Source organism: Perognathus longimembris, chromosome 2, assembly GCF_023159225.1.
Source record: "Perognathus longimembris pacificus isolate PPM17 chromosome 2, ASM2315922v1, whole genome shotgun sequence".
Lineage (NCBI taxonomy): Eukaryota > Metazoa > Chordata > Mammalia > Rodentia > Heteromyidae > Perognathus > Perognathus longimembris.
This window is the reverse complement of record NC_063162.1, coordinates 109,666,165-109,681,579: the sequence shown is the minus strand read 5'-3', so window position 1 is coordinate 109,681,579 and position 15,415 is coordinate 109,666,165. Positions and strand designations below refer to the sequence as shown.

At 33.8% G+C, this 15,415-nt stretch overlaps 1 protein-coding gene across 1 annotated transcript in view; it reads left to right on the top strand.

Annotated features, from left to right (window-relative positions):
- The window catches only part of Pclo (piccolo presynaptic cytomatrix protein), a 226,323-nt gene that overhangs the window by 169,200 nt on the left and 41,708 nt on the right, over nt 1-15,415 (top strand). The window contains exon 9 of the mRNA XM_048339920.1: nt 1,063-1,153. Within this exon, the coding sequence (XP_048195877.1) occupies nt 1,063-1,153 (91 nt within the window). The remainder of the gene's footprint in view (nt 1-1,062; nt 1,154-15,415) is intronic.

The following is a 15,415-nucleotide window of genomic DNA, read 5'->3' as shown; positions in this document are numbered from 1 at the left end:
TACCATATGTAATCTTTCTGTCTGGCTTTGTTCACTCTGCATAATTATTTTGAGGTTCATCCATATTGCTACACTCACATACTTCTTAAATGTACTTGAAAATAACAGTATGAAATGTCCGTATTTATTAAACTTTATTTCATTTGTAATTTAAATAAAAATAATAAAAATCATTTTAGATATGGATACTATTTCTCATTTCACAAATCTGTCTTGAAAGTAAAGCATAGGCACAAATTTGTATTCACTAATTTACTTTTGTTTCAGAAATGACTTCTCACCTGGTGGAAGTAGAGATAATACAATCTATAGTACTGTCAAATTCAACTTCCAGTAATGAGAATTGAAATCACAGACTTGCAACAGTAGCTGCAAGTGTTACTACTTCTACTCTAAAGAGCTTCATACAAAATGATAAATAACCCTGGCAATGACACAACTTTTGCACACAAAAAGTGTTTTGCACACAGAAAGTATTGAAGTGAATAATGGCTTTGCTTATTTAGGCAAAATTTAATCTCCACATACATTGCAACTTTTAGTATATGTAATTAGCAGGAGTGTAATTCCACAATAAACTCAACTGATTTAAGCATAATGCAATCATAATTATAATAATAGTGATGTAGAGTGGGGAAATCTCATTTTCTATATGAACATCACTTACTTGATCGAAGTTAGAAATTCCTTTCCATTTCTAGGCTGAGAAGGGCAAAATCACTAGTTGGCAATATTCCATATACATTCTCTATCCATTGTCATTAAAAACTACATGCTCTGTAGTAATGGACATCTTTGTGAACCTGTTAGAATCACTAAAAGAAATAAAAGAAATCAGTTTTCAAGAGCAGTTGTTTAGACATTGAGAGTGTGGTGAGCTGAAAAACTAATTTAATCATTACTTCATATTAATGTAAGATACTTAAACTGCCATCATTTGAGAATTTTTGGATATAGTTTCATTCATTTGATTGTTGTGCCTTTGAGTGAGCAAGTCTGATTAAGCATATACTGCATTTAAGGTGTGTTTAACACTGATTTTTCTCTTTATATGTGTCTTAGATTATACAGATGAATGGGAAAACTATGCACTACATCTTTCCTCATGCCAGGATAAAAATAACCAGGGACTCTAAAGATCACACAGTTTCAGGTAAATTAAACCAAACATTCCAGTCTTCTTTATTCAAGTGGCAGATTGATGTGTATAATGAGCTTTTATTTTAAATTACTCATTAAATTGTAGAAACTCATGTTTTATATCAAAAAGTGTGTTCCAGAAAATTTCCAAAAATAAGCATGCTCCCTATTCTAGCATAAAAGACATACTTAGCATTAGGAGTCACTAAATAATGCATGGTTAGACCCTTCTTTTCTGAATGCTTAGAGAAGAGGGGACATAAGTATCTCCTTCCATCTTACATCTGGTAAGAAAAGAATTCATGCACGATGCAAATCATAGAGCAAATGGTAAGAAAATCTATTAGGAAAGGAATATGTGAGATCTGGCTACTCTTGCCTAAAGGAGATGTGATGAGGGAAAGTAGAGTTATGATATGGCATGGGCCTGACACTTTACTTCATCTTCCGCCATCTTTTAAATATGTACATTAGGGCTGAATAGAGTAAGAATTGGTGACAAGGAACAAAAGATATGCATAGAGTTCCACTTACTGGTAGCCTTTCTGGTCAGTATCTCAGTTATTATTCTGAGTTCTGGACATGTTATATGGCTGTCATCACTTGAGGGCAACAGATCTGGTTCCTGTGAGATGATTCCTCCAGCTTTAGAATGCAGCCTTAACATTATAGGTGAGTGACCTTGTTAAGGGGTGGTACATCCTTCAAGGTTCTGTGATTCATTAGTGCTAGTCTTCTTTCCCAAAAATACATGTTATGTGTCACTCCCTTCTTCCTGGGACCCAAGATGATGGTAAAGTGACTGTTGAGAGTGGTCATTGAGAAAGACAAATACAAAATGCAGGCAGAGATGCCATCACTTTACCCTACTTTTAGTTCATTTGTAGATCAAACTAAGGAATCAACGCTTTTCAACAAGTGTCTGTTACAAATATCCCTTCAATAAATTGAAAGTGGGTTTTCTCTAGGGTAAGAATGACAGCATTAGCCTTTGGGGTTTGAGTATTTCTTGAAATGGGTCAGCTTATGGGGCTGAGGCCAGCTATGAGTTTCGAAGTTTTAATTATAATTCTCTCAGAGGCCTACCCATCTCTCTCCCATGGTCAACACTTGTCTCTTTATTATCTGATATATATTTTCCCCTTTATATACTAGAGACCCTAGAGAATTTTCTGTTTCAGATTTTCTTGTGTATCTCCATCTCTTGGACCTATCACAAGATTTCATAGAGATGCCAAAATTATATTGCAAGTTGAACGATAGAAATCTTGAAGCCATTTTCCCTAAATTATCAAAGTATCTGTTTCTATCTGTATTCTTACATTTATTCTATAGCCAAAATTTTTCCTCCAGTATTATTTATATTTTGATGCTGACATTGTTTGTTTTCTTTTGTTGTACTTGTAAGAGAAGTTTAATATGAGAGGATGGCACAAATAAATTCCATTGATTTCTTGTTCTGAAGTGTCCCAAAACTTAATTCAGTTTCCTCTATATCTATAGTTGGCAAGTTAGAAGAGAAGATTGGTTATTTGAATAATATATTGTATAGTACTATACTATATCATTTTTCTATATGACTTTTTCTTTTGGTATTTACCTAAAATAATACAGTGATTTTTACTTATTTTTATTTGCCCTGCATTGATTACTACTAACTATATGTTCTGTCAGTCTTCAGGAAATGCTATCTTTTATAAAATTAAATGTTTTAATACTATCTATAATATTTCCAACTTCCAACTCCAACTTACATTAAATAGATGTACATGCACTGCTAGAGCCTGGAATTACAATCATAAACAACATCTAATAGTCACCAAAGCAATGGAGTATTTATGCTCTTGGCTCATCCCTATGTCATTTGTTAGCTGAACCAAAGCCTAGTGTAATTAACTAAATATCTGTTATAGTAAGGGACTTTTGTTATTGTTTAGCTAAAGCAAAGTTTTTAATTAAGCAATTTGTTTTCAAGTTGATGATAAAATTATATATATTTATCATGTAAAACATAATGTTTTGAAGTATACTTGCATTGTATAATGACTAACTATGGCTAAATAAATTCTCTATTACCTCAGATAGTTATGTTTTTGGTAGGAACATTTTATATCCACTCTCTGAACATTTTTTTAGATGTACAGTATATGAGGTTGGGAATAGAACTCAGTGATAATGCATTTGTTGAGCATACACATGGCCCTGGATTCCATCATCCCCAGCACCTCAAAAAATAGAATGTATTAGTATTATCTGTATTTGCCAATGAGTAATATCTTTCACAAGTATGTACTGAAATGCAGATAAAATGATATATCATGTCTGGAATTTGCTTCAAAATAGACTAAATTTTGAAAATGGTGCAGAAGTAGATAATATGAAATTGACTATAATAAAACTCAGTGCCAAAAATATGTATTGCCATTTTGGTTCCATAAATTTATTGAAGTTGAATTGATCTCTCTTATAATACCAAACAAAACTACCAGTGTAGTATAAAGTATGTTATAGCATATATACAGAGAAAAACACTTCAGAAGCAAAAGCATAATTTGATTTATTGGAAAAAAGTAATTTCATCTTTCTAGGTCTCCATGAGTATGGAAGGAATTCATACAAATGATAGTGGATTGATTTTAGGGAAAAAGGATTATCAGTTGGCAGATAAGTGCTGTAATGATCTATAACTATAGAAAATAAATTTTTAAATGGGTAAACAAAGAAGTAGTTACTAAGTGTTTGAAAACTTTAAGAATACTATTTATTCAGCTGAGCACAGGAAACAGCGAAGTGGAGAAAGTGGACGATGAGTTTTACAATTGTATAGACTTGGAAATTGAGTTCTAACAATTAAATTTTATTTTAAGAAGTTTTTTTTCTTCTTACCTATAAAACAAGATGAACTGTATGATCCTAGTTGTAACTGTACCTAATGAAAAATCATGTATTTTCTTTGTTTTTATATTTTTACTTTATTGTCAAAGTGAAGTACAGAGGGGTTACAGTTTCATATGTAAGACAGTTGAGTACATTTCTTTCCAACTTGTTACCTCCTCCCTCATTCCCCCTCCATCTCCCTTCCTCATTTCCCTCTCCCCCCATGAATTGTGCAGTTGTTTAGACCAAATGGTTTTGTAAGTATTACTTTGTTAGTCATTTGTCTTTTTATCCTCTGTCTCTTGATATTGGTATTCCCTTTCCCTTCCCTAGTTCTAATACACATATATACAGTATCCAGGGTTCTAAGATCAGATACAGTGATAGCACGGGTAAAAACCATGGGAAGGGAATACGAGAGAGAGAGAGGAAAAAAAAAGTATTTTTTCACATGGCTTGTTGAAAATAATTACAGCAATGATATACAACTTGTTTCCATAACATGGAGTTCATTTCACTTTTAGCATCATGTATTCATACAGGCATAGCTATTGGGCTATTGTGGTCTTCTGCCCTACTACATTGTTGGCGGGAATGTAAACTTGTTCAACCACTCTTGAAAGAAGTATGGGGGTTTCTCCAAAGGCAAACATAGAACTCCCCTAAGACCCAGCAGCCCAGCTTTGGGACATCTACACAAACGATTACAAGAAAGACCACACTAAAGCCACCAGCACAACTATGTACATCGCAACACAATTTGTCATTGCTAAAATATGGAACCAACCCAGGTGCCCCTCAGTAGATGAATGGAACAGGAAAATGTGGCACATATGCACAATGGAATTCTATGGCTCTATTAGAAAGAACAAGATTGCCCCCATTCCTAAGGAAATGGAAGGACTTGAAAAAAAAATCATAGTAAGTGAATTGAGCCATAGAAACATGTATTCTATGTTTTCCCTCATAGGGAATAATTAGTACAGGTTTAGGTTAGTCGTAGCAGAAGACCACAGTAGCCCAATACCTATGCCCATCTGAACATGATGCTAAGTGAAATCTTGTATTTTCTATACTCATCAAATGCTATTTTCTCTTTGCTTAGAGAGAGAAGTGAATAGAAAAACACAAAATGTAATATTCATAGTCTCTCTAATAATTTAGGATGCCACTTCACAGTTTCAGAAACACAGATGTTTGAAATGAGCCAAAGAAACTCTGATTTTAAAAGGCATTTGCTATGTACAATTCCATAATAGACTAACTAGATCCACAAGCCTAAAAAGACTAATTAACAACCATAATAGTAAAAAATGTTAAAAATGTTGTTTAGATTGGAATATTAGCAGCCATGTCTTCTTAGGAAATTGTGGATCATTTCTGTTCCTCGGTATTCACCATCTTTCTGGCCTTCGCACACAGTAGACACGTTCAAGATTAGACTCGATCTGAGTAACAATACCAAATGCTGTCCAGTCATCACATTTTGTTTCAGAAATTGCTATCATCATCTTATATTCTCATGCATTAGAAAACGCAGTCTTGTTAAGATTTATCTCCAAATTGGCCTATAAGTTAAATGCAATGTCTCCCGCAATCTGCACAGGCTGAATTTTTTGCAATTCAAAAACTCTAGAATAATAAAAGAATCTTTGTAAAATTCCCAATTTTACTCAAATTTTTGCTGTTGTTTTCTCTACTAGTTCTGTGCTTCACATTTCCTGTATGTTGATTCGAGTGATTTTTCTGATTTCTGAGGCTTTGTTATTTTCATTTTTCTTCTCTTTTCTTCAGATGAGGTAACATTCTATATTTTGTCTCCAGATTTGCTGCATTTTTTCTTACATCTCAAGGAGGATGTAGGGAACATCTAGTAGTTAATTTCATTGGTTGTTCTTTTCTATCTTGCTGCTTTTTGTAATTTCTGCTTTTGTACTGAGCTTCTTTACTTTTGAGTCACTGTTTCTATATATTACTTCTTATTCTTTGCTTTCTTTTTCTTTTTATGATTGTATCAGGCTTGAACTCAGGGCCTTGTGCTCTTGCTCATCCCTTTTCACTCAGAGCTGGCAACTTGAGGCACACCTCCAGTCCAATATTTTGGTGACAAATTGGAACTAGAGTATTTTTCCACCTGGGTTAACTTCCAACCATGATCCTCAGAATCTTACTCTTCTGAGAGTGGCTAAAATAGAGACCTGAGCCTTCAATACCAAACATACTCTTTCTTTTTCTTTCTTTCTCTCTCTCTCTCTTTCTTTCTTTCTTTCTTTCTTCCTTTCTTTCTTTCTTTCTTTCTTTCCCTTCCTTCCTTCCTTCCTTCCTTCCTTCCTTCCTTCCTTCCTTCCTTCCTTCCTTCCTTCCCCTTCCTCTCCCTTCCCTTCCCTCCTCCTCCTCCCCTTCCCTCCTCCTCCTCCTTCCCTTCCGTTTCCTTCCTTTCTCTCTCTCTCTCTCTCTCTCTCTCTCTCTCTCTCTCTCTCTCTCTCTCTCTCTCTTCCTTTCTACCAGTTCTGGGGCACTCAGGGTCTAGGGACTGTCCCTGAGCCTCTTTGTGCTGAAGGCTAATTGCTCTACCACTTGGACCACTTACAGCCTTTTCTATGTAGTATATTGGAGATTACACCCTCAGACTTTCCTGCCTGGGCTGCCTTCAAACAGGATCCTCAGATCTCACAACCTCCTGAGTAACTAGGATTACAAAGGTTAGCCACCGGCACCTGGCTCACATTATTTCCTTAAATACAATTTCCTCTCATTCTTTAAACATGTTTATGATAAGCACTTTATGGTTTTTCTTAAAATATCTGAGGGCATAAAGACCCCATTTTGTTCGACCTTTCTCTACTTTCTGGCTTGTGTTTTGGTAATATTTTTATAGTTTTTGCATGTATCATATATTTTCCTTGAAAACAAGATATTTTGTGACTCATTTTCTACTGGGATTTTCTTTTTTCTGATATGTTGTAAATATTATCTCAGTTAACATTTCGTTATCATCCTCATCTTCATCATTATTACCTTAACTATTCTTGCTGTAATGTGTAATTTTTTAAATGAGAGTACTAAGAATTGTATCTGCATATTTTAGTGGTTTGTCAATGACTGTAAGTTCTCCTTGAGTGCCTTTAAAAAATTTGTAAAGCTATGAAGTTTTATTGATGGCCTAGTATGTACTTTATGTAGAGCATTCAAAATTCAAGCAATTTTTAAAAATTTGGCTAGTTTCTCATCTGTGCTATATATCTGTGTAATCTCTTAGATGAGAATGTGGGGGAGTTTATGCTCTCTCTGGTCTGAGCTTAGTACTTCAGGAATTTCTTTAACCAGTGATAAGTAGAGCTTCCTAAATCTACTTAAAGCTGTCTCTGTTTCCAGTCACTCGTGCATAGCATTCATACCTGGCAGGTCTGTTACTTGCTCCATGTCCTAATACATCAAAGCTTCTGGTTTCTATGGCTTACCCTGCTCAGTAGAAGTAGTAGGCAACAGAGTTGGTGATAGATGTAATACAGAACCAAGATTTCTAAAACTCTTTGTTCTTACTAAAAAGAAGCTGAACAAGTGCTCCTTGATTTTTTATCCAGTTTTAGTCAACCTTCAAAATGCTCAAATGATTGATTGAATAGTATATTTCACTCTTAGGGGAGGATTTTTGTCTTTTCAATCTTAGTACTAGCATTTTATTTTAATTTCAGTAGTTTTTTTTAATAATTCTTTCCTAATGCAGTAATAAAAATGACATAATACTTTAGTCACTGAAAAATTGTTCATTGTACCACTTTTTGTTATTATGGGTGAAGTAAGACAGGAAGAATGAATCTATTCATATTCATTTTTGTGAGATTCTTGTGACAATTTCTACATATTTCCATTATAATCTTGATTTCATATGGTTACAAAGAGAAAGTTGGAGTCTTAATATACCTCCCTCCATTCTGTCAAGAGTTACTCATCAGAAAACATAATAGCAGTTCTAGGAACTGGATCAATTCATTTAGAGACATAGCCCTCTTCAGAATTATCTCAAGAATTGAGGAAAATATCCTGTCAACATCTCAAATAATGAGTCTATTCCTTTTCTGAAGAAGATTGTGACATTCCTAGAATCCTATAGAAAGGAAAGTTAATGACCATTTGTGAAAACAGCACAGGAACTTACCCCAAATAGTGTGAAAGAATTCAAGTTTTTTTTTTATCACTCTCTTTAAGACTGAATAAAAGATTTTTTGTTTGAAAATTTTAAGTGGCTAAAATCGTGTGTGTGTGTGTGTGTGTGTGTGTGTGTGTGTGTGTGTGTGTGTGAAAATAGTTTAATGAAACCTAGTGGAAGAGTAGTATAGATTGAGTGAACTCCATGATAAAAAGCAATTATATGCACAAATGTAATGATCACAATGAATCTCCTTTGTTCAATGTATTTGAACCAAGAACTGTAGGCGCATATCTGCAATCCTAGCTACCCAGAGGGCTGAAATCTAGAGACACATCATTCAAAGCTCAAAGTCTACAGGACTCTATTTTCAAAAATAGACAGCACAAAGCAGGGCTAGAGGTATGGTTCATTTTGTAGAGTGCAGGCCAAGGAGCACTCTCTTTCTTTCTTTCTTTCTTTCTTTCTTTCTTTCTTTCTTTCTTTCTTTCTTTCTTTCTTTCTTTCCTTCCTTCCTTCCTTCCTTCCTTCCTTCTTTCCTTCTTTCTTTCTTTCTTTCTTTCTTTCTTCTTTCCTTCCTTCCTTCCTTCCTCTCTTCTCTCTTTTCTTTCTTTCTTTTTTTCTTTTGTTCAATTGTTTGTTTGTTCGTACATTTGTTTTTGCTAGTCCTGAGACTTGAACTCAGGGCTTAAGCACGGTCCCTGGCTTCTTTATGCTCAAGCCTAGTACTCTACCACTTGAGTCACAACACCACTTCCAGCTTTTTCTGTTTATGTGGTGCTGAGGAATGAATCCCATGCATGCTAGGCAAGCACCCTACTGCTAAGGCCACATTTCCAGGCCCCAAATTTTTTTTAAATAAATAATCAGCAAACTAGCAATAAAGCAGTTATGATCATCCTTGAGAATTGGAAGCCCAACTCTTTGGAATGTGGATGCAGGAATGATCTTCAGTTCAAAGACAGCTAGGAAAAGGGAAGTAATACCCTGTATCAAAACAAATGGATGGGGCCTGGGAATATGGCCAAGTTGTAAAGTGCTTGCCTTTTATACATGAAGCCCTGGGTTCGATTATTCAGCACTACCTATATAGAAAAAGCCGGAAATGGCACTGTAGCTCAAGTGGTGGGGTGCTAATCTTGATCAAAAAGAAGCCAGAGACCGTGCTCAGGCCCTGAGTTCAAGCCTTAGGACTGGAAAAACAAAACAAAACAAAATAAACCAAATGGATGGAGGCATAGCTCAAGTGTTAGACCACTCGAATAGGTTAATCAAGGCTGTGTGTTCAATCCCCAGTAGACACACACACACACACACACACAAATACACACTAGCTAGTTAGCTATCTAATTAGACTTTCCACTTTTATTGTTGATCATGGATATTTCACATACTTGTGAAATATGTAAAGCATTGGATGAGTTATGAATTATGGTTTCACTTGAGGACAGGAGGAGTAATAAGGACTCAAACAGACAAACATGCAAAAAGTAAACATGCCTTCATATTTATTCTGGCACTCATAACGCTTGATTTTGTAGTGGGTATTATTACATTTGTGAAATTGTTCTTGTTAATATAATCAGTCAAAAGTTATCTATGCAGAATATAAAGAAAATTTTGAAAATCTAAACTATTTTGGTGCTTTAGATTTAAAAATAATAATATGTGTTTTGTACTCACTTTGATATTTTCTTCTGAAGTGATGTTGGAAGCACAGCCATTTCTACCATATTAAAAATTCACCTTTTTTCTTGGTTACAAAATTTTACAATGAAAATTGACAAAATGAAAATAGAAGTTATTCAGACAAAGATTATGTTCAAACTCTAAGTAAAAATATCCCTATGTATCTAATTCCCTTTTCTAAAGATATATGTGATCAGTAGATTAAAAACATCCACTACCAATGAATTATCCTGTTCTTCTCAACTTAAATACAAATATACTTAAAACACAATTTAGTCACCCCTCTATGTCTGGCAAATCTACTTTAAGTAACCTAGAAATACATAAGAGAGTTATAATAAGTAAAGGACTGTCTGCAACTATAAAGAGATGAATTCATCTCTTGAAGAATATGAATTCATCCTTATTTGAGTAGACACAGGAAAAACTTGTATCTTTGCCTCCATGAATTTGCAAAATACCAGAAAAAGTGAAAGTAATACCTGTGAAATAATGAACGAATATATTTATGGCCTAAATTAAGGTTTACACTCTGTAGGTGAATTATATATATATATATACATGCATACAATTTTTTGCTTGGTTTCTTCATCTGCTTAAAAATGTTTACCAATTAACTATGGTAAATAGCTTTCCTTATAAGGAAAACTGTTTTTGTCTTTGCTTTAAAGTTGAAATGCTTTAGAATATTTTCCTCACAATCAGAATGATGAACAGTGGATATAAAAGAATAATATTAGAGTCAAGGGAAATGAACCAACAGTAAATTCCAACCTTTGTTGTTTTGTATGCCAGCCTAACTATGGCAAGTGTCTAAGCTTCCTTAGTCTCAGCTGCTTTGTCTTGAAAATGATACGGACAAGAACTAAGTCATAATGTTGTATGGATATTTTAAAAGAAAATGGAAATGGTTACAGTATTTAGTCTGACACAGGAGAAAATAGTTCCTTCCATTTCTGAAGAAAATACTGAAAAGTTTGTATAAATCAAGTTATACGTTAAAAATAAAACAAAATTGGTACATTATAATTTTATATGTATTGAATACAAAGTGATTCTATGGTATTCAATGTAAAATAGAGAATTAATATTATTGAACAATAAATTTTAAGAACTATATTAACATAAGATACATAGAGGATAAAATCCAGGTCGAATTCACCTGTCAGAGTCATACATTGTAAGTTATTAAGAAGCAAGCCTAGTAGAATGAGAAATTGGAATAAGACTTACGGGCTTTGGGGCCTGGGCTTGGTTCAAATCCTGATCTTCAGATCTTAGCCTCCTGAGTAGTTTGGATTACAGGCATGAGCTATTGGCTGTCAACTAGAATTATATTTTTATTTAAAATATAATTTTAATAGAGCATCTGAATATTGTTAGCCTAGTTATTTAACACCATGTCATGCATTGTTTTTCTACTCTAGAGAGTAATATTTTTTAGGGAAAATAATGAAAATAACCAAAAATTTGTACTAAATTGCTCAAGTGAACAAAATACCACATGCAATTTATTGGTATGTAACTTCAAATATGAATACTTCCTTCACCAACAGCAAATGGATTTTGATGAGAACAGTTTCAACTCATAATATAAAAAGAATTTGAATTCCTAAAGTGATTCAGCCAATTTAAATTTACTGTCTATATCAGTTTCTCAAATACAAAAATAGTGGGTATGTTGTTTTTTTAAAAAATTCAGTTTCTTTACTAGATGGATATTTTCCTCAATAAATCAACATTATGTTACCAATATTAATTTCACACATGTATGAAATATATTTTGAACTTAGAAGTATTGATTTGAAAGATAATTTAAATGTTGTTTTTGAAACAATTTCAACATATCATTTTCCAGCAGCATACACTGTATTTATGGCTTAGAGAGAGCCTTACTTGGACACAATGTTGAAGAATTCTGTTAACATGAAAATACCTCTTACACAACTGCAAGTAATAATATTTTCCCAATCTAGTAACCATCTTTGATGCTATTAACATTTTAGACAGCAAGTCACTACTATCTGCCCCCTGAAATTCATGTTGGGATGCTTTTCTTCTACAAGTTCTTTAGCCATTGAAAGGGAACTACTGTTGTTTCCATCTGTTCTAACTTTATCTAGTTAAGGATGTTCCTCTAACTTATACCGATGAAATGACTCCATAATGAGAATTTTCAGGTGGTTGTTTTCTCTCTCTCCTTCTTCCTTTTTTTTTTTTTTTTGCCAGTTCTGGGGCTTGAACTCGGGGTCTGGGCACTGTCCCTGAGCTTCTTTTGTTCAAGACTAGCAATCTACCACTTGAATGAAAGCACCACTTCTGGGTTTTTCTGTTTATGTGGTACTGAGGAATCGAACCCAGAGCTTCATGAATGTTAAGCTAGTACTCTACCACTAAGCCCCATTCCCAGGCCACAGGTGTTCTTTTTATATGTTATTAGCATATACTAATTGTATAAGAGAAGTTTCATTATCATATTTCTACACGTCTATTTACAAATGTATACTAATCTGTCTTTATTGTTCTTCCTTCTCTGTCTCCTTCTTAACACAATTTCCATAGGTTTCATTGTTCTATGTGCATGCATACAAATAAACCACTTCAATTATATTCATCCTCATTCATCCCCTTGTTAGCCCAATCCCCTGTCACTGACACTCTCCCTTAACAAAGCCTGTTTTATTTTCCTTTTTTTTTTTTTTAAGTATGTCATTTTTTAAAATTGCACCAAAGGTTCTCACTATGGTACTTCAGACATGCATATATTGTGTTTGGCTCAGACTAACCCTCTCTTTCCCTACCTCCCCTAACTCCTACTAATCAGCAGCTTTCATTGGTACTCTTAATACTGTCTTCATACAGAGTTGCAATGTATTTCAAGAGTTTCATCAAGTGCTTCTTTTGAAGAGGTGATGATTTATTAGCCTTAAAGGTTTACACATAGCTTAAAGATGTTAACTATTCCTAAGAAATCCTTCGAACCTATTCAACTGCTTCAAATCTGTTCCTCCAAATTTATTTGGGAAACTTTTTAGACATAACTTTATAAAAATGAATAATTTAATGAACAACCTGCTTTCATTCGCCTGGGTGCTTCAGATTCCCCATACTATCACTGTATCTCATCTGAGTACCCTAGATACTGTATATACTGGTATTAGAACTAGGGAAGGGAAAGGGGATATCAAAATCAAGAGACAAAGGATAAAAAGATAAATGACACAAAAAGCAATACTTACAAAACCATTTGGTGTAAACCAACTGAACAACTCATGGGGGGATAGGGAAAGGGGGAGGGGAAAAGGGGGGAAATGAGGGAGAAAATAAATAAATAAATAAATAAATAAATAAATAAATAAATAAATAAATAAATAAATAAATATAGTAAACTGCAGGAGTAATTCCAGGACTACCAGAGACTTAAAATTATGATACCAGAAAAATTAACAAACTTTTGCCCAAAACCTGTATTTCCATTGTATCTGCCCGTTTATTTGTTTGTTTTTGACTGTCTCACTTTGTAGCTCAACCTGGTCTTGAACTTCCTATGTAGCTCAGGTTGGCTTCAAACTTCCAGTCTTCTTAGTGGGTATGGTTTAATGGGTAAATTACTAAGCATGTATCCATTTTGCTCTTCACAGATTTATGTATTAGTATATCTAAGTATTAATTCAATTACTGATATAAAACCCATTTGCGACTCATGTGTATCTAAGTCCTAAGGTTTAGATAGATGAATAGGTAGATAGATAGATAAAGTTAATATTGGCAATGTTTGATACAGATATGGAATAAAAATATATGCAGCAAAACAATCAAACTTCTCTTGTATTCCCTTCCTGTGTTTGTACCGCCGCTACCACTATATCTCATCCGAATACCCTGGATACTGTTTATACGAGTAGTAGAACTAGAGAAGGGAAAGGGAATATAAAAATTGAGAGACAAAGGACAAAAAGACAAACCATTCCAAAAGCAATACTTACAAAATAATTTTGTGTAAATCAACTACACAACTCTTGGGCGGTGGGGCAAGGGAGAGGGGGAGGAGAAGCAATGGAGGAGGTAAGAAGTTGAACAAGAAATGTACTCACTGCCTTACATATGAATCTGTAATCTTTCTGTACCACACTTTGACAATAAAGAAAAATGTTTTAAAAATATATGCAGCAATAAAGAAAAATAATTATACAGACAAAACCAAATTGTTTCTTAACTAATCTGTTGCATCTATAGATTAATTATGCAGTGTAACTGCCTAAGCCATAAATAATTCCTCTCCTCAGTCTCAATTAATGTTGCTCACAATAACATTTTGCTTTTCATGTCCTGGTACTTTCCCCTTTTCCCTTTGATCTACAATTAAATGGAAGAATAGGACTGGATTGTGCTTCTGTAAACTGATTTCATGCAATGCTAACCACAGAAGAGATACCCTCCTAAGTAACAATATAGGCTTTGCTTTAACTTTCCAATATATCAGCTTGATTCCTTGAGCACTTAACCTTACCAAAACCTTATTTCTTCTTGCATAAATTAGAGAAGTTAGTTTGATCTCACTCTTTATTCTTTTATTATAACATTTGGTGAGATAATGTAATATTAAAAGCATTTTAGAAATTTGATCATCTTATACATACATTATTTTTAACATCATTGTCATTGATGCATTAGTCACACTTGGTGAAAAATAGGCTTCAATATTAATGCATTTATTATTCATTCAAGAATATATTTAGTGCAGCGTAGGTGCTAGGTACTTGCTATGCACATTATTGGAGAATTTCAGTGTTGTAGAACTGAGATAACTGAGCTCTTTCTTATTGTTTATGGAAAGCATGAAGTTGTTTTTATGAACTTTCTCTCTTTCTTTCTTATATTCAAACACTGTTCACTCAGTGTTGTCACTACTATAAACAAATTTTATGCAGGTTTTGTTACCCAGATAATGATCACATATATTTGTGTGCAAAAAATCAAAATACATCTTTTATTGTTTCATTAGTTTATAAAGCTGCTAACAAATTTAGTTGCTTATATTATTTTTATGATGAAAATACAAATCATTGTATTTGACACTCAATAATACTAAATTGGGTAACATATTAATAAACAAAATATATACGGATTTAAAAATGTTAAAATTTTCTGGAGCTGGGGATATGGCCTAGTGGCGAGAGAGCTTGCCTTGTATACATGAGGCCCTGGGCTCGATTCCCCAGCACCACATATACAGAAAACGGCCAGAAGTGGCGCTGTGGCTCAAGTGGCAGAGTGCTAGCCTTGAGCAAAAAGGAAGCCAGGGACAGTGCTCAGGCCCTGAGTCCAAGGCCCAGGACTGGCCAAAAAAAAAAAAAAAAAAAAAAAAAAAAAAAAAAATGTTAAAATTTTCTGAAGTATAATCACATTTCCTGAGTATATTTAAAAGTAATTTCACTTACCTAATATGATAGCATTTTTAATGAATACTAAAACACACATATAGAGACTAATACTATACATAGAGACTTATAAAAATAATGTATTTAATTGTAATTTAAAATTTTTCTAATGTTTTTT